The 26,738-nt window shown below is 37.0% G+C and overlaps 1 protein-coding gene and 1 long non-coding RNA gene across 3 annotated transcripts; both read right to left on the reverse strand.

Annotated features, from left to right (window-relative positions):
- TCEA1 (transcription elongation factor A1) lies at positions 1-26,109 on the reverse strand. Of its 2 annotated transcripts, XM_048329095.1 has the most exons (10): positions 26,003-26,109; positions 20,263-20,325; positions 15,736-15,841; positions 7,810-7,897; positions 6,630-6,778; positions 4,746-4,802; positions 3,766-3,920; positions 2,369-2,515; positions 1,373-1,444; positions 1-308 (listed from the first exon to the last, which is right to left on the reverse strand). In XM_048329095.1, the coding sequence occupies exons 1-10, from the start codon at positions 26,069-26,071 to the stop codon at positions 300-302; spliced, it is 915 nt and encodes a 304-aa protein (XP_048185052.1). In that variant the 5' UTR covers positions 26,072-26,109; the 3' UTR covers positions 1-299. The 2 variants fall into 2 exon arrangements, with proteins under 2 accessions (XP_048185052.1, XP_048185051.1); XM_048329094.1 differs by lacking the exon at positions 1-308 and having other exon boundaries at positions 1,358-1,444.
- Positions 21,259-25,871, reverse strand: LOC125338406. Its single transcript, XR_007208283.1, has 2 exons — positions 22,901-25,871; positions 21,259-22,128 (listed from the first exon to the last, which is right to left on the reverse strand). It is a non-coding gene; the product is annotated as an uncharacterized LOC125338406 (long non-coding RNA).
- Positions 26,110-26,738: the final 629 nt, after the last annotated feature.

The raw sequence follows: 26,738 nt of genomic DNA on the forward strand, positions 1-26,738 counted from the left end.
TTTAACTGGTAAAAGTTTAATGTCAACTTACTTATAAAAATGAAAAAATATTTTAGAATTCACCATACAATTGAGCAACCTGGCCCTACTGACTACCAGCTATAGGAAGGCATTTAAGGAAATGATGGTTGTGTCAAAACAAAGGCTAACTTGAGGCATGTATGCTGCTTTGAAATAAAAAGAAAAGAAAAACCAAAAAACCCTCCCATTTGCAGGAAGCTAGATGCTTAGCCTAGTTTTTAAAGCTAATTACAAAATCCTCTTTCATACTGGTCCAGATGTCTTGATAATTTCTTCTTTTAACAGAACTGTCAAAAGAAAAGAATTTTTTATGAGATCTTCATACAGCTTAGTTCTAAATCTTTGCAAGAAGATACAGAAATATAGCACCACACTTAGGATATGGAAATTACTAGTTAAAGCATTTGCTTATATTGTAACCATTCCTTCAGGCATCTGTATATAGACACTTCCGTAACCGCAACCTTACAGAAAGTTTTAAGGACAAACAGACTTTTCCAGGTACTACAAACAATTCCATCAAACAATTTCTAAGCTTTATACATTATCTAGATATCTCGGAGCACATATTTGAACAATATTCAGCAATAAGCTATGTAAACCAAGATGCATAAAATATTTTTTTTATGTGGCACTCTTAATGTATACTGTGGCATGGCCCTGCAGAGCTGCAGCATTCTTAACACAGAAAAATAATAGAATGAGGTTATCATGCTTCCTGCTGCATGCAATCACATCTTAAACTGTAAATTTTACAAGCCTTCGTTTCAGTGTTTCTCCGTTTTACTGAACTACCAGTGTTTCTCAGAAGCTTTATACATTCCTATTTCCCGAACTTAAAAAAAAGATTCAATCAAGTTATCACTGCCCTACACTTATCCTGGCACTGGAATACAGCAGCAGTCATCTCTCTTTTTTATTGCTTCTTCTTTTCAGAATAGCAAAAACCAGAAAAAACAGTAACAGAAGGGCTAAAAAAGGCCCGCTACACTCACCAAAGAAGAGATTAAAACCAGTTAAAAGAACTTTGGGTGAAGAAAGAGAAAACACTGTGACTAGCTTGTCACCACTTCATATGGCAAAGCAGTATTGTAACTAAATGTCGCAAGGACTAAGTCCTACTTCTCTCCCCCTTTGTCACCAACCTATTTGAGAGATCTCACACCTTCAGTCAAAAATACATTTCTAATTTAAAGCAATTTTGCCATCTCAACATGTAATACCATTAATGGGTTAAGAAATAACTAAAAGTCAACAGAAAGTGATTTGTCACATTTACTGCAAACCAAAATTAACCACAGAGCCTGGCTGCCTGCTATCAAATGTGCGGAGCAGTCTAACACAGTCTTACCTTCCATCTGTTTCCACATTCATTACAGACAACAAACGTTGTCATGGGTTCATCAGCACTGCGGGTTTGAACCTTTGGCAAAGGCAAGAGCCAGAGTGGAAAAGGAAAATTAGTATCTTCAACTTTTGTTAGTGTGTGTTCAATGTAACTGTTTCAACCAAAGTTTTAACATTAAGGAACAAATTCACATAAAACTACAAGTTAACTTTATGTATCAACTGAAACTGGGCTTTTTGCCTTGCTATAAAGCCATTATAAACTTAGGTTTTGAGAGATTTAGTAGCACTAAAATACCAATTTCTGCATGGAGCTGTGCACATATTCCTAGGAACAGATTCTGCACTAAAACTACAATGTTCAGTACAGCTTCACATACCTTTACTGATTCAAAGGCTTAAAAGTCTCATGACTGAAAAACAGCTTGCTATTTAAAGCATCTGATAAACAATAGAAAATATAAATGCAGCTGATCCTATGATGAAAATTACCTTCCCTGAAGCACTGTTAAGCAAATTAAAGCCCCCTTTCTGCAGTTGTAGGAATGACTATAGATCAGGGTCTAGAGTTAGTCAAATGGTACATTCAATATATTTAAAAATGTGCATGTGTATATACATATGTATTATTTTATGCTATTTAGTCCCTCTGTAGAACAAAGTTTACACACATTAAAACCATTATCTCTCCTCCACATAAAACCTTTATGAATAAGATGTATTAAGAAGAATTAGCAAAAATTCAGCATTGCAAAGAAACTGAAGTTTCAGTCTGTACTGATACTCAGCTTGGATCTACATAAAGTTTTTGGCAAATAAATACAACAAACTTGCTTTACATAAGCACAACTAAGTAGATCCAGCTATCTTCACATTTTGAAGTTTGTCAGCATTTTGTTAAAAGTTCATTTTGCAATTTCAATTTTTTTTCTCTGACAAGCTTTATATATAGGACTTAAGCTTCGGAAAAGGAAAACGAGGAGTCTGAATAACCACGCACCTGGGTGTATGTACAGTTCTTCTTTTTGCACTTGCCACATGTAAACAGATCAGTTTGGGTACCTCCTGTTTTAGCCATCTGGTGCTCTCTGATAGCTTCTTTGGTCAGATTTTTGCGCATTTCTTTCAGCTCATCACTTGCCATTTCCTACAAAGGACAAAGAGCAGACAGAGCTTACTAGAGAGTTTTAGCTTTAAAACAAGTTAACACTGTGTGAGCCAATACAATTTTTTATTTAGAATCCATGAACAACAACTCTGTTGAAGGGCAATGTAATTCTACACATTTTTAATTTTACAAGACTTAAGCTGGGATATTTCACAAGCACAGAAGCTACAAAAAGTTTAAAATGTTCTCTTTTTTAACACAGGGAAAAACAAGTTACAACGTCAAACATCTAGAAACATTTCTATGCAAATGCACTTCTGAAGTTCAGAAATGTAAGAGAGACAAGGTAGAGGACTTAAAAGTCCTCCAGAGAGGCAAAAAAGATCCTCTCCCTAGGTTAGATCCTAGGATAATTGTTTCATTGACCCACATAGGATTTATCATAGGAAAAGATTTGCATTATTTTGACAACTTCCATATTTGTACCGATAAATACAGTACAGCAATAATTTACCATGTGTAACCAGAAATCATACACACTTAGTTTCTATAAAGAGTTCAGAATCACCCATTTTCTTTTTCATTTAACATAGTTTTAGTGCACAAGATCTCCACAATGTCTAGCAATCAAGTGTACACAGCAAAACCAATTTGTTACATTTTTTTCAGTACAGTTTTATTCGACACCCCATGTAGATGTGGAATGCCAATCTTGTATCAATGCTGTTTCATTTCAGAAGTAATCTTAACACTAAGGGGGTTTTAGTCATTAACATTTTAATCCAAAACTTTAATCAAACAAAGAATGGGCACTGGACAGGACAAAATACATGCTTGTGCATATGTATATAAATATGTAGAACAAAGAAAATCAAAATACATACTGAAGGTACAATTTACTTTTTTTTACACATTCTTTCACCAGCCTCTATTTAAAAAAACAACCAACCAAAAAAACCCACCACAGCTTTCTTTTGCAATAAAGTTAGCCATGATTTTCATTAGTTGACCATAGCTTTAATTTCCTTCAGTCTCCAAGACACTCCTTTAATACCTCATCTGAGGGGAAAGAATCCAACACACAGAAGCAGAACTACAAAACTGAAACGATGTTTAACTACGCTTTAATTTTTCTCTCCCATAAAATCTAATTTTTCATTTGACTTTACAAAAAAGGCACAGTCTTTTGGAAGTATGGGCAGCTTACATAAATTACTTTTATAGCTAATAAATACAGGCCAGGATGTAAGTCCAATAAGGAAAGAGTTCAAGACCTGTGCTTTACTTACCTCTGCTGTCATTTTGGCAAACTTGTCAGGAGGAATGTTTCCACATAATACGTTTTTCCTTAGGTTAGGGTTCTTTGCATCCTTGAGATTCGCTATCCTACTTCGTACCCTATTTTTGTATTTCATATCAGTGTTTTTTAATTCTTGAAAAATAGGTGCTTTGTATTAAGGAACAAAACATGGATAAGTAAAATAGAGTAACACATTAACAAGTAAAACAGAGCACTAGAAAAGATTCATTTTGGGGGGCAATTTCTAAACCAATGTACTTCACTGTCCATCAAGTCCTCCTCCCACCCCAACCAACAGCTCCTGTTCAACACAGCAGAATTCACAACCTTCTGAATCCTAATCACAGCTTAGTACATGGTCAGTGAAATATGAATTTTTGGGTAGTAGGATCTCAACTGAAATTAATTCATTTCTGAGAATTAATTCATTTCTGAACCAAATATTCAAACAATGACAGCTCACTAACACAATTTTTTTGTTAAAAAAAAGAAGCCCAAACCTCTGTTCCAGAATCATTCAAACACTGCTACCAGAACTACCCTTTTGAAAACTGTGAATTCACTTAGAAATAAACTTGTAGAAAATTAAATAAAGACATTAGAAAATGATTAAGAAGCCTGTTAACTGTTAACAAGAAAGGATTTTTAAATAGCATAGAAGAGCCCAGAATTTTATGTAAGAATGCTTCAGTAAGATATAATATTGCTGCTGCAAGGAAAACATATTGAGCCGAAAAGAACCCACACGCACTCACCTACACGCATTCCTACATATTTTAAGGAAAATCATTTAGGTTGGGCTGTTTTTTTAAACACTAAATTTATACTGATACTGATGTATCGAACACAGTTTACCATTTTTGTTTTATATGAAATATAAAAACACTCAATAGTTAATTCATTTGAAAATTATCTGCGTTTTTTAAAAACACTCCTGGGTAGAGCACACAGATATACAACAAAGGATATCTTCTTCAATCTGGGAACCCAGCTCTTCTTCATCAGCACCAATAGCAATGTAATCATCTGATGAAAACAAATAATAAAATACTAGCACCTGGCACTCTGTGTTCTATATCCCTGAGATCCCTATAGTTTCAGAACTCTGAAACTCAGAAAATTATAAAACACCTGCAGTGAGTTTTCTTTTTGTATAGGTAATTCTAATTTACTGCATACTTATCCTTTCAAAATTTATTACTTGGAAGAACAAAAATAAGTGAAAGGAAGCAGAACAGAAATTCAAAAGAGTTAAAAACCTTTAAAAACCAAAAAAGTTCTGACACCTAGTTGTAAACACAAGTAGAAATAAAAAACCATTACTACAGAAAGCTTTGAATATTCCAATAGGTTTGGCATCTCTCCCATCTCCACAGCCTGCGCATAGAACAGACTATTATGAAAAGGAAACATTTTATATTGTGTTTAATCAATTGTTTTAGTCCACACAATACAAGAATAAGCAAATAAATATTCTGCATGCAGGGAAAAGAAAGATTTAATTAGAAACATAGTAATTAAGTAACAAACTGTCTTACTAGATTTTTTAAAATGCAAAACAGAGATGTGTCACGAAACACATAAATTAGAAGAAATAGACCACAGCAGTCTTGAAGACAATGCAACACTTGAACTAAAATGTCTCAAGATAACTGTTTACTGTTTCTGACCAAAATGCTGCCTCACAAAGACATCTGCCTTTCCAAGACTGCTTAAGAACAAATTATATACAGTGCTTGCCTCCTCATTTCAACATGGGTGTACTTCAGTGAGTAATCCAAACATCATTCCTCCTTCAATCTCATACCAAAGGCCATAAAACAAGAAAATAACCTTATTTTTTTAACTCACGGGTCATCAGTTTACATGTGCTGTAGAAAGCAACATAGCAAAAAAGGTTCTTGGAAAACTAGCTAAAATTAAGACTACATAGAATTATGAATACTAAGATGCTGTATGTGACTGTCTGGTCCCAAAAGAAGTCTGTGAACTACATATCCAGATGATCACAAATTCATGGTCTTCAGTCAGCTTTGCTTATTGTCTATACCTGAATTTATATGAATTAAAAGAAAGAATAAAAGAATGAAGGGAGTAAACACGGATGATTCCGAAGTCTACTGACACTGGGCCAAGTTACACTAAGCTAAGAACAGAGAAACAGGAGCTGGGTCACAATTTTGATAGAAGAGAAGGACACACCAGAAAAAAATCAGGCAATTCTGCAAAGTGCAGCTTTCAGTTTGCTCCTTATCTAGCATATCATTCAATTTGTCATTTTAAAGACACCCAAGTGTGCATGAGAGAGAAAAAGAAAAAAACCCGCAACAGTCAAGGAATTTACAGATACCCAAAAGGCACAAAGTTAAGAGCAATGCAAGACTCTCTTATTGCAAGTATCTTGATGAAACATCAAGAATAAATCACAACAGTAAGGCAGCTTCAAAATCCGAAGGTCTCCAGGACCTCTGGTGTAAGAAAGGCAGTCTTGTATATAGTCACACCCCCTCAGTCAAAAAGACTGAGACAAAAAAAAAATAGCAGCCTCTACAAAAATATTTAAATGAAGCTTTAAAGAGGCAATAGCCTTCCTGAAAAGAAGATCCCCGGTTGGCAAGCTATCAGATGAACTGAGCCACAAAATGTCCTGAATCATCAGCAACGAAGATGCATTTTGAAACATTCCCATGCTGTCAAGGCTACTCATTACTGGCACCTTGGGTGAACTGGTTTATGGGTCTACACACGCAAATGGACACAAACAGGGTTTATTCTACCCTACGGGGCAGGAGAAAATGTAGAGTGGAAAAGACAGAAAGAAGAAAACTTGAAAATATAGTCTACAAAGCTCACCTCCTGTTCTGAGAGCTGCAGAGAGCATTTCTCTACATTTCACTCGTACAGAGTCTGAAGTGCTTGGAGCCCGGGGAAAGGAAGGGATGAAAGAATTTGAAGGAGCACTACCCTCCTCCTTCCTGCTGCTGGAATTGCTACTTGAACTGCTAAAAAAAGGCAAAATGAAAACCAATATTAATGTTTTTTCCCCCTTCTTCAAAGAACTTTGTTTCTGGGCAAAATACAGGTCTTTTGCTATATCCATTTGATGGTATTCCAAAATAAGAACACAGGCCACCTTTTTAAAGCTATTTATAGCTTTAGAGTCAATACAATTTTAAAGTGTCTTTAGACTATTCACCAGGGTATTCCACACAATAGAGACACAGCAGGTATTTCATTCCATTATGTGGCACATAAGCCTTAATTCTCAGTTCTTTACATTGACATGAAATCTTTTTTTTCCTCCCACGGAACTTTACTTTAAAAAACAGTGACGATACATCACACCAATATTCACTCTGCAGCGAATGCCTTGCATTCAATCTGCTTACTGTATTGAAGGGGTGCCATGGGCACAAAAAACCCCCCACAATTTACCTAGTTTTGCAAACTGTAAACCAAGTTTTCAGCTTCCATCAGGACATATAGTTAGAGGTTAAATTTCAATTTTAAAATGGCTGCTGAAAAGAGATCCCTAAACTCAGACATGTATAGAAGAAGTGGGCTTGCAAATACTCTTTTGTAAATGTTCTTCAGCTCCTGCAGTGACATTAATGTAGACTTCTTTTTCTGGTAACATATTTTGTGTTTACAAAAAAGAGTGCAGAATGTTTATTAAACATAAAAGCTAACACACTAAAGAAGCATATGCAATTACCACAAAGCAGAGACTGAAAGTTGTTTTACAGTTCTCAAAGCTGGGTGCTAGTACTGAGAGAGGACAGAGTATTTGACAGACCCAACGGATGGAATAAACAATAAACTTGTCTGGCCATATCTTGACCTATGTCTTTCTTTTTTTTCTATGTCAACAATAGCATGGTTTACTTCCCTAATAACACACTCTTTCTTGTACAACTCTGTCTTTCAGAAAAGAACATGGAAGCTGTCTCTAATGTGACAAATTTGGACTAAATAGTTTAAAGTTAATTTATACTGACTGAGATTATTTGCACAGCCATTAATAATTAAGCACCTTTCTTCTCTGGCTTCAGGGCTGTTTTGTGAGGAAGATGCAGGCTCCTTTTTCTTTTCTTCAGAATCTTTATCAGTTGAAGGTCCATCTGGAAATACAAAACATGAGAAACTCTCTTCTACCCAGAAATAGTAACTGATTTAAAGCAGTGGTAAAATACCATGATTTCTCCTGAACCAGTTGGAAATGCTATCAGCTCCCACTCTCTGCTTTGACCTTCTCTTGCAGTACAACATTCCATTTTCCAACACCCTCCCAACACAGGAAATGGAAAACATGACAACATTTCAGATCCTTCAAGTCAAGTCCAGCATCTGCTTAAACTGGCAGTGAAGACATGACAGAAACACAGACTTTTACGATTTATTTTTTCAAACACTCCTGCATTAGGTAGGCAGTAACTCCTTAGGTATTGCATCAAGTCTCTGGAGTTTGTCTTCCATGCTTTATATATGTAAGTTCCTACTACATACATCCATTCTTATTAATTATATTGTGAAAATACCATGGTAGGCAAAATAGAAAGTCATTTTCATATTTTTGAAGGAGTTTTCCAGACACACAGACAGTATTTTCTGTGATAGCTCTTAAATTATTTGTCTCAGTGTCTAAATATATTTGAATCTGCCATTCAACATACAGGTTATGTTTCACAATGATTTTATAAAGAATAAAGACAAAAGTCTTTATGGAAAAGAGCAATCACAACATTTAACTCTAGCATAGCAAGAATGGATACACTCTTCTATTGTAAAGAGGATTTCAGAGTGGCTAAATTGAGTGCCTGCTTTGATTTGCTCTCTAGAAAGGCTGGCTTTCTACTGCCTACAGAGAAAGCCTTGTGAGACTGGCATCACTGATTGACAGATTTTGTGAATTCCTATTTCCAAGTCCTTATAAAGCTGCTATTAAACTTCTAAATTTGTAGGCACTGTATTATCAGAATAAGCATATATTACAAACTTGAAAATTAATCAAAAACAGAACAAGAAAAGGAGGGAAATCTGTTAAGGCTCAGTCTTGCCAACAAAGATGTCCTGAACTAAGCGTGTAAATCCCTGTTGAAATATCTAAAAGTATCCTTAATTCCAGAGGAAGCCCATCTCTGTGCTTCTCAGAGGAACTTGGTGGTATGTAACAAGACAAATTCAGGTTTCTTCAAACTCGAGCTTTTTAATTTTATTTTTATAGAGTAGAAAATAACTGTACTGGCTTTCTCTTTATAGGAACAATAAACTGAACATGATTTTGATACTTTCCTTAACCTGTGAGTTAAGGAATTTATCCAATCAAATATCACTTTATTAAAAAATCTTAGCAGAGACACCAGTACTGGATCAGACTAAGCACCCATCTACTATTCTGTCTCCAGCTGTATCTATAAAGAGATGCACACAAAATAGTATAGGAACCAGAAAAGCACAAAAAGATAATTCTCCAGATTACTCCCCCAGCCTTCAAGGGCTCACTTATTGTTGCAATGTTGTATTAAATCCTTGAAAAATTTCTTCATTTAAGGTAAAAAAGATAATTAAACACAGATGATGCATTTAGGCTGATTGTCTTCAATAAGCTGAAGATGTTATTCAAAAATATTCCTAACAAAGATAGCAATTTAACAACTTTTGATTATAAAAAGTAATTTCACTAAGAAAGCAAACAAGCCTATAAACTGAATGGATCACACAAGTTCTTTGCTATGACAACTGAAGTGCACTAAGAGAAAGAAAACAACTCCCATTTTTAACATGCATACTCACTCTCTCTATGGCAACAACTGATTACATGATATAATCTTTAAAGATGTTCTAAATATGCATGCAATCTCTTTTACCTTCCCAGTGTTTTAAGTACATGATCATTTTTGTCAGAGGCTTTAAGACAAACCAGTAGATCAAACAGGTATCTTGGGGTACAGCTCAAGTCCTGCAAAGCAGGAGCTCTGCTTCAGCCCATTTACCTACACATTTTTCTGGCACACATGTTTTCAAATTCAGGTCTGACCTATGTATCTCCTGCTTATTTTGCACCATACATACCACAGTGGTTATAGCTGGCACCCAGTTTTCTTTTATCAAACACTTCCATTCAGCCCAGCACCACTTCTCCAAGGGCAGGCACCTGAGAACACCTGCCAATACCCCAGTGGATTCTTTCCCTTATGGAGGACAGGGCATACACAAGGCACAGAGGTAAAAGCACAGCTCCTCCTATAGCTGCAGACCAGTCCATGCAAGGATGTCTCAAACCAAGGTCAGACTTGAGCAGCTGAGACTGGACATCTTCAGCAAGTATGTCTTCAAAACTATAGTTTCTTTAATCACTTAAGAGTTTATAGATGTTTTTGCTTAATCTAGTTTCAGAAAGCTGAAAATAAAGTTAATAGTATCCTGAGTGTTTAAGTTGCTTTTATGGATCATAAATTGGAAAGCACTAGAAGAGGTGCTTTCCATCTTTAGACTCAAACATTAATAAAGATAACTTGTTATATTGAAATACGGTATTGACAAAAGAACAGAGTGCAATTAACAGCCTGCTAGACAGCATTTCACCTATCCTCCGGGGAAAGAAAAATTATCCTTGACAAATTAAAAGTCCCTACTAATTACCTTATTTTACATTCAATGGCCAGACTCTAATAGAAAGGAAGAATGACATCTAATGGGAACTATGAACGACCACAGAAATTCTAACAAAATAAGGTGGAAAAAAAATGGCCCTTCTGTGAAATGTCTTTAAAAATTCCAATGTGATTCACCTCAGGAAGTCTACAGAACATTATAAATATTTATATAATATAAATTACAAGTTGTGCAGTTCCTTTTTCAACTCCATACAGCTATTCAAACTTACCGATTTTTTCTTCAGAAACAAATGGAAATTGTCACCAGTTTTAGGATTAAAAACTGTAACTTCACAGTTTTAGCTACTGCATCTTCAGGAGACCATAAAATAAAATCTCAAAGTTTTGGTTTTTTAATAAGAGAAGCTAATTCATATTAAGACTTCTTCTTTAAAATACAAAGAATATGCTAGTAACAAGAATAGACTATTAGCCATTGGAGTAAGACATTCAAAGTTTAACAACTGCACTGCAGTTTCTACCTGGAACTTGCAATTAATTTGAAAGATACTTGAAGCTTCTCCAGTGAAAACTCTCCAGGGTCAAACATGATATAACAGTATCTAACTGTATCTAACTTTGTTATCTAATCAAAAATTTTAATGTATACAGCCAGATAACATAACTAATCTGAATGTTAGAAGCCATTAACAGCTTTCTCCTAGATTTTTCTAACTAGGTTACAAGACAACACTAGACATTGCTTGTAGCAACAACTTGCTAGTAACAAGAAAAAAATTAGAAGATATAAAGATGTAATGTTATTAATTTATAAATCTAATTTTAAATTAAGAAAATTTTAAAGTAAATTTTTTTTCAGAAACGGTAATGAGAGGTGACTAGTTATTACCTGGAATCATATGAAAATTTAATTTAGCAGGATATCATGTGTTACCTACTCATGAATCACCACCAGAACCTGGAAAGTTTTCTGAGTATTCAGCTTAAAAAAGTTAAAAGAAAGAGATAAGACAACAGGTATCAAATGACATAGTTACTAATTTAACAACAACCTTAATATTTAATAATTATTTAGGCTCCATTTTCCTGACTTTGACCAAATAATCTTGAGATGCACAAGCAACTACACTTGTCAGCAATTCCTCTACAAGATGTAGTAAGGCATGAAGGTAAGATCAGTAAAGTTTCTTTCCAGTAGCAGCACTGGGAGGAGGAATATCTAAAAATCCCTAAATAAACAACAGAATTATGAACTGTTTACTATTTTTAAAGGTTTTTTTATCATCAGTGACAAAAGACCATGACACAAGGACTTATTCACTATATATGTTTTTCTCTTACATGGTATAATTTATCATGTGTTATCTCTCCACTGATTAGCTTAACAAATTATAGACCTACTAACAGTACATGAACAGTTCCAAATATACACTTGACAGGAGGTGATTTCCACAGCTCATATTTGATATAAAAATGAAACTACTGAAATTGGTTTTGCACTTGATTCTGCTTGACATCTTATCAAGACATGTACTTTTCTTATCAATAGTAAATAATATTTTTGAACGCTATTAGACTCTAATTTAAGAACTTGTTTTGCCAGGAACACTTTTTTTTTTGAGCAAAGCCAGTAGGTTTTGAGATATCCTTGAACAACTTCACCTTGTGACAGCATTAACGTACCTGTAAGATAGTCCTAGACTGACTGTACCTGCTTGCTCCAGAATAAAACCCAGATTCAAAATAATGAAGAATTTTGTGAGCAAAGTAATCTGAGTAAAATACTTCTGTGATGCCTGACTGGTGTTATTAACGCTTAAACATTCTTTTAAAATAAAATTACTCAGGCATGCCCTTCTTTGAAATAGGAATTTCAAAATGTTTGTGGCCTCACTTTTAGTTTTCAATACTAGCAACAGATTATCACTTAATGTTAAGAATATTGTGTTGTGATTCTGCATTTTTAGTTCAGTATATAAAGTTACTGGAGGAAAGTTTACTTAGAGGTCTGGACATTCTTTTTCGCTGTATACTCTTCAGTTCTGCAAGTAATTATTTGTTATGAGGGTTATATTCCTTAAGGAATTTTTGTTACTTTTCTAATGTAAGAAACACTCCTGACAACCTAAATGAGTATGCATAGATTCATTATCTGCACAGCATACTCTGTATATTCAGCTACTTGGCAAAACAATTATTTGTAAATTCCATGTTATAACTGAACAGCATTTTACTCTGAGAGCTGAATTTAGCTCGTTGTGCAAATTGTGACCATCTCTGCTGTGTGCTTTAACTTTCAGAAAGTATCTGAAGGGGCCTTGCACTGTGGCTCACCCAGTGAGTCACTTCAGACAATGGTCACAAGCCCCTCTGCTGCACAGCTTCCGACCCCTCCAAAAAAACATTGGTAACCTGGCAAGACTCAAGTCAAGCCACAAAGATCTGGTGCTTCACAACTCACTTTGATTTGTTCTCATGTTTCCCATGCATTCCTAAAAACTAAACTCTGATAGCATTGAACTGAAACATTACATGCAGCCTGAACAGTCAACAATTCTTGCCTAAATCAAAATGTCATTTATAAAAATAACTCACAAAGACTTCAGAGCTCTGAGTACAATGCTTGGTACGATTAACAGCTGTCCGCTTCTGCTGCCATCTTTGCTCCATACCACTTTACATGCACTATAAACAGCATAATCGAAACTGATTTCTCAAGCAGCTCAACATACGGTATTTCGTATTCTTCCGAGAAAGTCAAAACTAATGACAAAACAGAATAAGAGTACTTTGTAAGATTCCCACCCATACTTATACCCTATCTTTCACAGCTATGAAACTTTACATTCTAATGAATTTCTGAGCAGTGATAAAAGAGGCAAAACATTTGCCTTACTATGCTTTATTATCAGATCTACATTGCAACCAATGAAAATGTAACTACCTAAGTTTTGAATGTAAGCAGTACTGTATTTTCAGGAATAATTTGATTTTATGTAGTAAGTGCATTACTACAACTATACTAGAGCTGGCACAATAATGCACACACAATAATATCTGTCCTGTAACAAAAATTAGCACATGAATGAAGGTCACATACCCACTGCCTCAAGAAGAATTCAGTTCTGATAAATGCCAAATATTTCTTATTTGCTTTCCAGCTCCTCACATGTTTGACTTTACCTCATGCAAGAAACCTTAGGTAGAGTCTCCCAGCTGTGTTAAAACAATCTGAAACTAGCAAGCTACAAAAGGGGAAGGTCCACTTGCCCCAGCTGTTTGTTACTGCTACAATCCCTGTGCAGGAAACAGTAACCACAAACAGGCTGGACCAAAAAATGATAGTTGAAATTTAAGCCAGAAGAAATGAACAAAACAATTACTTTCCAACTGGCCAGTTCCCAGCTTTGGTATTCTAGATAGCCACTCCAGCACTAGTTGTAACACAGGAGGGAGCAAAGGGCTGGAGGGAAGTCAGGACTGCTCCTTTCAGCAGCAGCCTACACCCAGATTGACCTGCCATGCCCATCAGGAACCACATTCTTACCCAGACTTCTACAGCATGAAAACCTTCCAGGAGGAGGGACACTCCCCATGTTTTACAATGCTGGAACACTTAAACACCAGTAAGCTTTAAGTAACAACATATTAAGACAATTTTGACTGACTTAAGGTACTCAAATGCTAAAAAAATGAGGTAATTATTTTTAGTATCTCAACAAACAAATGGCAAAACCTTTGGTCAAAGCACAGCAATAATCAGGCAGATCTCCCACTCCCCAAAGAGAGCAGCATCTGAGCACACTCCCAAATGCTGAGAATTCTGTTGGAAATGAGAGTATCTTCTCTACTATGTTGTCTAAGCTAAGTTGCAGTATTAAAAATTTGAACTTCCAAGAAATAAAAAATTAACTCTCACCAAATATTGAGAGGGTTTTGTTTTTAGAACTTAGACTAATAACTTCTAATAACTTGAGAGCTAAATCACTCAATCCAGCAGCTACTTTTGGAAGTCTTTAGAGTAACTGATGCTAATATGCAAGTCAATTTCTCCACTTACATATCTTACCACATTTATGTCCTGATATAATAAAGTTGGACTTCTGCATTTAAGTTAAAAAATAAAAAGTATATTATTTTTACTATTTACCACTTAATTCTGATCAGATCCTACATTAATATCCTTTATATGCATTTACTTTTATTGTAAAGGTCATTATGAATTTAAAGGTATTTTATCAGCATGTTCAGCGTTATCTAATTTTAGCTAAACTTAATAAATTTACTAAAACTAGTATTACTAGTAGGTAGGTTAAAAGTCTTTAAGGAAACTTTAAAAAGTTTGCTGTAGGGGCTGTTGCTTCTTACTAGAACATCAAAGTTTAAAGTTCTTAAAATGCACAAACTGTCCATTTCTACAGACAGAGTATTTTCTGTATCATTTACAAGACAGTAATAAAGTATCTGATAAAATACTTCACAACTGATAAAAATGAGGCTGAATTTAAATGGTAGGGGACTCTAACACTCTCCTGGTATTTAGCACATTTTTCCAGACAGAATGGTAAATATTTAAATCATAATGTAAACTGTTTTCTATTTTAAATTTTAAGCTTCAGAACCTTAGTTTACCTAAACTTACATACAAAGAAACAAAATAGAGTGCACCACAGTATATGAACAAATGTATCTGGACACAGTTTGAGACGTAAGCGTTTTCAGATATATTAAGTATTACCAAATACCCCTGAATAAAACCCTAACAGAAAGGTTTTGTTAAGTGTATTAATTGCTTTAAGGGAAAGTAAACAAAAAGTATTAAGACACTAATTAGTAAGCTGTTTAAAATTATGAAGGTTTTAGAAAGTGCAGCTCTGTTTCTCACTACCTGTAAGTGCTAACAGATTTTAACGTAATTTTTGTTGGTTTTTTCTCTTCACAAATCACTTCATAACCAAACTTCAAAGCCTCCACCCTCTCACATGAGATTTTGCAGCAGTTCTTCAGAGTACTTGTTATATTTGACAAAGAAAATAGTCAAGAAGAGGCTTGTTAGTGCTTGGTGCTACAGTACAGTCACTCCAGCTCAACTGCATGCAGTGAGACTTCAGAAATGAATCACATCAGAGCAGCTGATTTCCTACTGCCTGCCAGCCCCAATAAAATACTCTCACAGTAATGGCCAAGTGACAGCCAAAGAGTAAAACCAATTACATCAGTGTAGAAAGTTTCAACATTCACACAAGAGCACAAATATGTCCAAAGCAAGGCATGTCAAGGATGTGCATCAAGGCTACACAGAATTAAAACATGCAAGAGCAGGGACGTTTCTGTTGCCATACCTAACAGCTTCTTCCAAGACTTGATAAGAGATTTTGCTAAAGATGTAACCTCTTCATCTGTGCTTTGCTTGCGTATTGCATTCACTGACATTCCAATTCTGGTAGACTGCAAAAGAAATAGAAATATACATTATCACAAGTGACACAAAGACAATTTAACAAATGAACACATATAAATTTGTACTTTGACGTAAGTTTTTACAGCGTCTTTTTTTCTTTTCTGGTGGGTTTGTTTTCTTTTCTCTTGAGATTATCAGAACAAAATACCGCAAGCCTTTATAAAAATTATTTTAACAACATGGACCTTTTAGAAAGAAATACAACAGTATTACCATTTGTCTTCATCACAATGGTTTGGGAATGGGTGGGCAGTGATGGTGGGCACAAGGGGTAAAGACTGTATTTATACTTCGGCACTATACGATGCTCACTATCTTCTTCACTGACATCATACTCTTAGAATTCCCATTTAGTGGCTGTGGAAAAAGCTTTAATACCAGCTGGGAGCAGGCATGTTTTAGGTATCTAAAAACTTTGGCGATACTGAGATTCTTTAGAATCCTTAGCACAGAGAGTTCTGACTTCAGATAGAAGCAGAACTCTCTGTGTTTAAGATTTTTAAAAATGAGCTATCCTATCTCTGAAAAGGCCAAGGCGGTGACAAGCTTTAAGCCTTTGCCCCTACTGCCACCTACAGAGTGAATATGGGAGTAAGTTACAATCCACACCTTTCAAGACTCAGAAGATGGGGATATAAATTTAGCTCAACAGTAACGTTTTCAAAGATTTATGGCTAATGTGTTCATGCAACAAAGAGAATATTTCCACCCTTTTAGCTTCACAAGAGGAGAAAAGCATTTAACAGTATAAATAAGGATTTTATTATCATTTTGTACTTTGACTGATGACTGAATTCTTTGTTCTTAGGATGCTTAGTTTTGCTGCATTACCATTTACAGGACTCACTAAATATAAACTATTCTACTTACTTTTGCTACAGATCATCATAAATTTCCTTCTTCTTTAAAGGAAAATTTAAATCTTTGTGGCTTGCTAAAAATGGGTATGATTTGTTCCTGTTAATTACTTCTTACAACCCAAACAACACTTTCTGAGGCACCATGGATGTGTTAAATACTGGAAACATACTGAAATAATCCGTAGCTATTTTAGCCAAAGAAACACATCAAATAACCTCAGGCCTGAGCATCAGCTCTAAACACATATTTTGGATTAAAGAAAACAGATGGTTACTCACCTGTTACTAAAGTGTTCCAAGATGGACTCTGCTCACTCAGATTAATGGTACTGGCCAATTCTCCTGATATTTTGAACACTTAAATCTCAAAATTATGTTCAGACAATAAAGAATAACATGTCCTTGAAAATCCATAAAATACCACATCTGGATGAGAAGAATGTATCTACCAAAAAACCCAACCCTCCATTAATACCTGGGCATAACAAGAGCCTATGCTCATCAGCAAAGGGAAAACGCACAAACTCACAGACTTATTTAGCTAAGTAAAATCCAAAAACTCAAGGAAAACACGAAACTAGTTGGAAAAATTTATTTTTCTAATCACACAAGAAAGACAGTTTATGGGAACTGTCTGAACTGCCAGCTTTCTTAAAGCAGTACCTAAAAACAACTCGTTTGTTTGCTTTTATAGAGCACTGGATCAGGTCTACCTGAAGAGAGGAAGTAGTGATCCACTAATTTATCTGCCTGCTAACTGACACAGATAATCACAAAAGATCAGTGTTATATTCTCAAAATGACTATGTTTTAATGACAAACCAGCTGGCAGTATTTGAAATTTCCTCAGTCTTCCTGCCTGGGGAGCTGTTCTTCTGATTGCCGTTTTTAAGTGAAAAATTCCAGTACTTTCATTCTTCCCCTTGTTAAATTCTAGAGCATTTTTCACCTGCTTTCAGAGTAAAGACAGTCAAAGACAGTGTAAGACAGCTGTTTTCATCCCTGAAGCATTGAAGCTTTGGCCAGCAGCCCTCAGTAGGTGTGAGCAGCAGCGAGCATAAGTAACCTATGACTGACCACAAAGCAGAGCATATGGTGGCAGCAAGTCTTCTCTAAACCAGAACAAATGCAAAATGTAAGGAACATAGCTGGAGAGGAAGAGCACCCACTGAAGCAAGCAGAGGTGCTACCAACTTTAAACTGTGTGTGAGGATAGAGAACTGGTGAACACTCAGACCAAAGTAGAGCCAAACCAACCACGGAAGAATAACCACCTCTGGGTTCCCAGGTCTCCACAGCTTGCCAGTGAACTGCCCTGAAATCATTAACAAGGGCTGCACATCACAGCCTAGTTCTGCACATGTGTGTGTAATTTCCTGTAAAACCTGTTTGTTAAAATAAAGCCTGACTCACTCACTGTTTGGCCGTGCACTAACCACAATTAGCACGAGGGACACGATGCCTTTAATGCTGTGAAGCTGCTAAACAGATTTGCAAGTCAGACCACGGGATAAATCATGTGTGAGGAAGCCTACTGGCTCCCTGCCTAGCTGAGCACGGATCAACTTACTTACATAAAACTCATTAGATCTAACACAGTGGTATTACTGCCTGTAACCACTTCAGCTTTCTGTGAAAAAAAATGTGCCAAGAAAGGCACAAGACACCAGCACGAGTCCAGACTATGATATTCACCTTCCTCTTCCACATACTTGTAAAACTAGTCAGAGGACCTTGTCATTTCAGGCTGAAGTAGCAGTGATGTTACAAGAAAAATCGTCGCTTCTCTTATTACACAGGAATAAGAGAGCTAGCAAAGCTTTTCTCAATGTAGCAAGCTTTCGAAACTTCTTAAAAAAGGGTATGGAAGTATGCTGTTCACTTGTGTCCTGCATTTCATCAATTCAAACACATTTGTCAGAATTCTTGATCTAGGTAAAGGAAGATAGTGCTTCCACTTCCTCATGACCATTACCTTTCTTGACATTGGCACACTAATGATCCACTGCCAGACCAATGCGTATGATTACTTCACATTTCAACACTTGCTCAGAGTCCTCCATTGCTTAAGCAAATTTGGGATGCCAACAAAGAAAGTTTATGTCAGACTTTATATATTTATCAAACTCTCAAGAAAAAAAAAGTAGAATTGAGTCCAAGTATGTTGCTAAATGCAATCTTATGCAGTGGAACTGTTTTGAATACAGCAATGGATATTTATTAAAAACTTCCTAATTAAGGTACAGTCAATGCCCTATGAAAGAATATCCCAAAGTACTTGAATTTCCAGAGCACTTGCAGAGAGATTCTTAATTCCAAAGGTAAAAGAACATTATTACACTTAGTGCAAAATGTAATTTGCATTAAGACCTGCACAAAGAAACTCCACAGAATCAGGTTAACGGAGGGGTTTTCTGGGTTTTGTTCTTGTTTTGTGGGGGATATTTTTTCTGTGGGGTTTTGAGTTTGTTTTCTTTTAAAAGAAGAAGGTCATACATAGAGGACAAAGTCAGAGTTGTATCAGCATTCATGCATGAAAGTGACACCTTAAAATTTCTATTTTCTGTCAGAAATAGGATTAGTAATAACTTATTAAGTACATTCTGCAAATATATAGGATGCATGAATCAAGAATGTCATTGCTTCTGACACTTTTAAGATTTGAACTTTATAGGTAATTCTTTATCTGTGACCATTAATGCCCCTTAGAAAAGTTACTTTTCAGTCTTCTCCAATTTAAGTGGCTACCACAGCAAATCAGGTCTCAGATTTAACTCTGCCATTTGAAAATTTTCATGGATAGGGAATATCTGGTTACTTTGGAACAAGAGTGGCTCACTGATCAATTACATGACAAGCTCTGAAACTTGACATGTAAGGAAAATTGACCAAGTTTAATTTTTGAAAGAATTTACAAATAATATAGGAAATATTGTTAGAGATGCAAATCTAAGCAACATTAGTGTGAGTATCCATGCAACTGGGAAAGACTGTACCACTCCATCACTCCAGCCCAGGAGAGTAAAAGTGGAGTATAATTATCTTAAGAAATACCTTACTCAGTGTGGGGGGAGAGGACATGCAGAGTGTGTGTCAAATACAACTTGCCTAAAAGGTATCAACTATGTTTCTCCTCACTTACAATGCAAAACCAGAACTAATTCATTAAAAAAAATGGCATCAGCTGTAGTCAGGTGCATTTTCCTTCAGGAGGAAGGAAACACACATTTGTGTTAGAGTAAAAATGTAAGATTCTATGTACAGTAAATTTGTAAGCAGCTCTTCTCCTCTGTCCATGACAAAATTCACTACTCTCAATCAGAAAGATAAGCTTTAAGAGTTTGCAACTGGAAGAAAATACTTAAGTGCCCTAAATCACGCACTCACTTCAAGTGAGACTAGACTGCCATATAACAAAAACAATGCTTCCAAGGACTTTCAACCTAGAAATCTACTTTAATAGTGCAACCTTCTTTCACATCTGCTGGCTCCACCTTCATCATTATGGAGCTAACATTTGCAACATAACAACAGTAAGAAAATCATACCTGTAACAACTCAAGGGTCATGGGAATATTCTTAAGCTCCTTCAACAAATCAAGAGCTCCAGCCTAAAAGAAAGAAAGAAAATAAAAAAGTCAACTTAGTAGCAATCAGGAATTTCAAATATAATATCAACAACGTAATCTTATCTGCCTTCAGTGTCACACACTGGGTTCAAACCATCAGTTCTCAATTTACCCACAGAACTAGATCAAGGAATGTTCCACTTCACAATCTCTAAGCATTTACAGGCCTTAACTTGGAAATCAAAGTATTCACTCAAAGACTAGGGAAGTTTTACCCCATGTAACTCAAATGACAGTCAAAGTGTTCTGTCAAATACTACTTAACCAACACATATCTTCAAGGGTACTTCACTTAACAGCATCAGAAACAATCCAGACAACAGCAACAATTTTCAGTTCAGACCAAGCACAACAGTTTTAGGACAAGAACTTGGAGCTGAGAAGCTCTGCAGAGTCATTGCATCAATGATGCACACATTTATATAAAACATACATAGACATCATTCTTAACTGTATTTGTGGTTATGTGGTAAAGCCACACATCATGGGTTTTTCTTTTTCCCCTGCTAGGACTGTTAGGAAAGGTACTAACTAATTCTGTGTTAGCAGCTTTCTAGATAGATGAGTCAAGTTCAGAGACTGTACTATTAGGCATTAACAAAGTCTATACCCAGCTACTCTAACAACTCATTCCTTAGCAATGTAGGCCTTACTTAAAAGTTTTCATACATATGAGCTGTGTAATTCTCTTTAACCTCTCCAACCTTGATTTACCAACTCTACTTCAGCAAAGCTCTGCACCAGCCACTTCTGACTGTGCACGTGGGCTGTAAGACTACATAAATCCCCAAAAGGCTGAGATGATCTGGCCGTTATCCAAGTGCACATGGTGCTGAACCTGGAAGCTATGAACAGAAGGGAGGCAACAACTGCCTGTGCATCCAAGAGGCCATTCTATTCAGGCTCAGTTCATTACCTTCCCGCCTTTTTCTTTTCTTTTTTTTTTTTTTTTTTAAATTCATGAGGTTTGGAAATAAATCCCACAAAATTTCCATCTTGCAGATCTGTGGAATTTGATTCCTTTTTCTTTCCTTACCTCTCAACTCATCCTATTTTATTTTGCATTTTGCTTGCTTTTCAAATTCTCCCTAATTAACTTCTAATATGACACCTGTTGCAAGGAAACTTCAAATATTCTGCGACATCTGCAGTCTTACAATTTAACCACTAAAGATAAAATAACCACCAGGAGGTTGAGAAAAATGAAAGTGGAACTTTGGAGTCACATCCAAAAACCCTCAGCTCTGGACACCTTCAAATGTTTGCTACAACCTTTGTTTTTCAAACACTTCTGACTCAAAGAAGCCTCCAAACCCAAACATTTCACCAAATCCCACCTTACACAAATTCAATTAATATATAAAGCTAAAGTTTTACTATTTTGCCATGATAGCAAAAGCCTCATTTAACTTTTATTCATGATATATAAAACTTCTCCAGTCTTAACCACACAATTTTAGCAGGAATGATGCAAGACTGAGAAATGTCACAATGTTTTCAGGTGCTAAATTGAGTTGGCATACTAAACCATATTTTTCTCTCAACAGCCATAAATGTGGTTTCTTCTGTGCAAACACAGATCCAAATAAAGCAAGTTAATTATCTTCACTGCTACAAAACAAAATCAAATTCAAGAAAATTTTCTTAGCCAAAACAAAACTAATGACAGAAGCCAATGTGCCATTTTTAAAAATATAATCTGATAAGACTTACCTCCACACCAATTAAGTTATTAGCAAACTGTACACAGCATGTAATTTCAAAATAAACACAGCTTACTGTAGTCTGCAAATTCAACACAAAAATAATACTGTAATGTAAAGTAGCACTCCCTTCATCTCATCTTAGAAATACAGTCTAGTCAAAATTCCTTTGCCTGTTATATCCCTTCTCAACCGTACATGTGAAAACAAATTTATTATTCCAGAAGTAAATGTTTTCCAATACTAGTAACTTGATACATAGGTTAACGGACCATGCAACAATTAAAAAAAAAATATAACAGAAAGAAAAAAAAATTTTAAAAACAACCAAAAAACCCCCCCACAAAGAAAACAAAACCCAAAATAAACAAAACAAAGAAACAAACAAAAAAAAAAAAAAAAAAAAAAACAAAACCAAACCAAACCTAACCAAAAAACAACAGGTTAACAGATGTTATCTAGATTTTGTGCTGGTTTCTGTACAAATTACCAAAATTTATAATGCACTAATCCTTTCTAAGCCTTCATACTTCTCTAATCAATTATAGTGTGTACCTAGAATTAGATGCTTTAAAATTAAATTTAAATTGGTTTTAAACTCATACCAACTAAACAGTTTTTCATAACCACTTTTCTTAGCATAAAGTCAAATGCTCTCTGTATCTCAAAATCAGTGTGGAAGTTGCACAGTACAACCTGTAATTACTTTTATTCTTAATGGAAGACTTCTGTGTTCAAAAAACACCCCCAACCATTAAGACTACTGTTATAAATCCTTTAAAGGCATTTCTATAATTTTATACAAAATGAAAGGCAATGCCCCATTCTCCTAGGCTGGTTGGCTTCCAATTTACCTTGTCACTTAAATTAGCAGAAGTCAGCTTCATACAGATTCAGTAGATTACTCCTCTCAGCTTCTTTCTGTTGGTCAGATCACAACACCACAGAATGGTATTCTACAGTCGTATTTTAAAGCTGTGCTTCAGGCAGTAGAAAATGGAGTACATTTTTGAAGACAGCAAAGCTATCCAGATATAATTCTGTTCTACTTAAAGGACTATAGATTTAATAACACAGATAATTTTATTTTCTTCTCTAAACTTACTCAGGCATTCTTGATTTTTTTAATCCATGGGTGCAGCCTTAGTTTTCATACCTACTCATTACAGCAGCTTAATGAAAGTAAGGTGTGCTTACTACAAAAGCTCAAAGGAAGGCACTACAGGTTTTAATCCACTCACAGTTCTGAAGGAGAAGTAATACCTATTTTAGTTTGAAGCAACAGCAGAAATATGTCTCCCACAGTGCATGAAATACTAAATCATATTATTTCCTCCTTCAAAACAGAAGAACCGCATATATCATTTCACTAAAATAGTTACAAAATTTGCACAGCTACAATTAAATCCTTAGTCAAAGCAAATCACCAAGAGACTGACTCAGAAAGAGTGTCTGCATGGCCTGCCCTTTCAACTCATCAAAAGAAACACCACAGAGTGCTTTGCCACAAGCCAGAGTCGCCTTTTGTATGAGAGATGAAACATTTCTTGTCATTTGACTCTTGACAGCTTCAGAGTGAGCAAGTATCAAAGCTTTTTTTTCCTTTATTATTGATGCGTTTCATCAAATCATTCTCATTCAAAGACACAGACCAAGTACCTGTTCTTGATGAGTAAAAATGGAGAAAGGAACACAAGAGGTTGTCAAGAGCATCATTATTCAGTGGGTACTTGTGTAAGAATGCATTTCTAATTCTTCTTCATCTTTGTGAGACAATAAAGTACCTCTTCATAGAGACTGCCTTAATAATTTTGCTAAAGTTAGCATTTTAACTGCAGAGCAGACTTGGGTAGGAAATCACTTTGTGCAATTAAAGAAATATCTTGTAAACAACAAAGACTAGTAAGAAAAACACAGAGACATCTTCTGGTTTAAATACCATTGTACCTCCTCTCCTTTGATACAGGTAAGAGTTTTTATCATGCTACACACATGTGCCTTGAACAAACTGTCAGACTTCCATTCTTGGCCACAGTAGCAGCTCATTGAGAAGACATCAAACCAACAACAGAGCCACTTGTGTGTAGTAAGGAGCTGGAGTGAAGGAGCTCTGTTTCAACACAGTGCAAAAGCCCAACTGCCTCTGGTGGTCCCATGCTCTCACTCCTCGGATGGAAGTGAAAATGAAGGTCCAGCACTGGCTCCAGCCAGGCACAGCCTGGCCCAGCTGTGCCTGCTGTGCTCAGCCACCAGACCTATGCTGACCCCAAAGAAGTCACTGCTCCCCAGAGCTCTGAAAGTTAATTAGGTTACACATGCTAGAGTGTGAATACATGTTCTCACCTGCTGTTAGGAATTTTATCCAAACTTCTAAGCCTCTCAGATCACAGAGAAATACCCTGTGGTCACCTGCAGCATCCCTGATATTGCTACTCCCCAGGATCAACAGTCGTTCTCATATTATCTGAGAGCTGTCATTCTTTTTAAAACTGAGCTGGCTGCCCTTTGTCATTCCCATGACCATAATATTTAAGCATTTCAATCAGTAAGTTTTCACCCTTTCAACACCTTGTAGGAAAGAGCCTACTTCAGTTTTAGAGAAAGTGAGAAACCAAATGCTTTTGTGCTTAAAAGCACAGAGAATAGAAATAAAAACAAAGACAAAAAATATGGAATTAAGGAATGCTGGTCATAAAAAACTCTTTCCTCCAGACGAGGTTCCTGCTGCCACAGGTATCATTCGAGAGTTCAAACCTCAAGAACTGAAGCATGGCTTGTGTGTACTTGCAATGAATTTGTTTGTATTCTGAACTAAACAAATTTCATTGGTTTAATAAAATCAGTATTTCTAGAAATATGTAAATATTATTAATAATGCTCTTTATACTGCCCAGTGATAAGCAATAACAAAAATACTTTATCTATAAAGTGGAATTCCATAGTGCTGAGTTCTGAACTATCACTGTTAATGTACCATCATAACATATAGAAAAAAACCCTTAACTTTATGTATATAATAGTACCTTGCAGGAAGAACAATCACAAATGCAAGCACAAATTTCCAGAGAATAGCAATGTGCCCACCTGATAAAGAAGTACTAAACAGAGTTCACAATTTACTTGCATGCTGTTTTATGCATAACCATGATCAGTTATCTGGCTGTTGCTCTACATTCTGATTTTACTTACTTTGATGTGTTTGTAGGCATCGTATAAACACCATATGTTATCTGAGCTCTGTATGAAGGGCATACACGACAAGAACACTTGAGCTAAGCTAACTGAATCCTACCTAACTGAGACACAATTTATTCTCCAGATTAATAAACACAATTAAAAATGTTGCAGGTAAAGAAAAAAAAAAAAAAGAAGGAAAAAAGGCTCACATTCCCCATCTGTTCGTGAAGTTTACCCACTCAACTCTGGCCCTGCCGCAGCTGGGTTTGGGCTCTTCACTCATATCTTAGTTTTTACATCTCACCTAAAACTCTAGCTTTCAGGCCTAGAAGCGACAACGCCCCATGCACAGGGGACCATCTCCGCAGGCACTCTCCTCGGGGGCAGGCTTTCCCCCACAGCCCCGAGCAAGGCCAACGCCGCGGTTCCAGCGAGCAGGAAGCGGAGCGCGCAGCCGCTCCCAGCCAGGGCCGGTGTCCGGGCGGGAACCTCCTCTCGGCCGAATGCACTAGAGCGGGGGCGGTGGGGCCGCTCCGCCGGGGAGCAGACCCGGCTGCCGGCCCCCCTGCTCTGGCGGCGGGGCAGGGGGAGGCGCCGCAGCCCCGCAGGGCGGCGAGGGAAGCGCCGAGGCCGCCGGGCAGAGCGGAGAAACGCGGCGGCGGGAAGGGACAGGCCCCGCGCCCGCTGGAAGGAGGGAGCGCAGGGCCGGCCGGGGCCACGCCGGGGCCCGCGGCACCGCCGCCGATCCGCCTCCCGCCCCGTCCCGTCCCGGCGCTCACCGCGTTCTTCTTCTGCACCATCTTGTCCATCTTCTTGGCGATGCGGATGATCTCGTCCTCCGTGGCCATGGCGGCGGCGGCCCGGGCGGCGCCAGGCAGCGCGCGTCGAGCGCCGGCCGCGGGAGCCAGGCAGCGCTGCCGCACGCCGAGAGCAGGGGCGGGGCTGCGGCCGTTCTGGCAGCGCGCTCCCCCCGAAAAAGCCCCAAACCCAGCAAAAGTACAGTCAGGTGTATGACTTCTGACAACCTTCGCTGGGCACTGCACCAAGTCTGAGCGAGTGCAAGAAGCGTATGGACAACGCTCGTCAGTCCCATGGTGTGATTCTTGGGGTGCTCGGTGCGGGGCCAGGAGTTGGACTCCATGATCCTTGTGGATCCCTTCTAAGTCAGATCTTCTGCGATTCTGTGAACCTCTTACCCTCTCCCTCTCTCAGCAGTGCTGCTAACGCTGCCCCTGTTTGTACCGCGCTAACACAGCGCGAACTACGTCGCCCGGAATCCCCTTCCTTCGACCGAGCTTTTCTTCGGCTGGCAGGAGGCTCAGAACATGAAAATAATGAACTTGATTTTTATTAGCGTCAAAGGGATGAGGAAAAGCCCCTCTCCCCTCTAACAGAAAAGGTTTATATATATATATAAACGTTTCGAGGTTTCGGGGGTTTTTTTGTTTTTTTTTTAAGAAGCCTAAGGGTTACTTTTATATTAAATGGAATGAGGGTTTCAAATCGCAACTTCAG

The sequence above is a fragment of the Corvus hawaiiensis genome, chromosome 26 (genome assembly GCF_020740725.1).
Source record: "Corvus hawaiiensis isolate bCorHaw1 chromosome 26, bCorHaw1.pri.cur, whole genome shotgun sequence".
Taxonomy (NCBI): domain Eukaryota; kingdom Metazoa; phylum Chordata; class Aves; order Passeriformes; family Corvidae; genus Corvus; species Corvus hawaiiensis.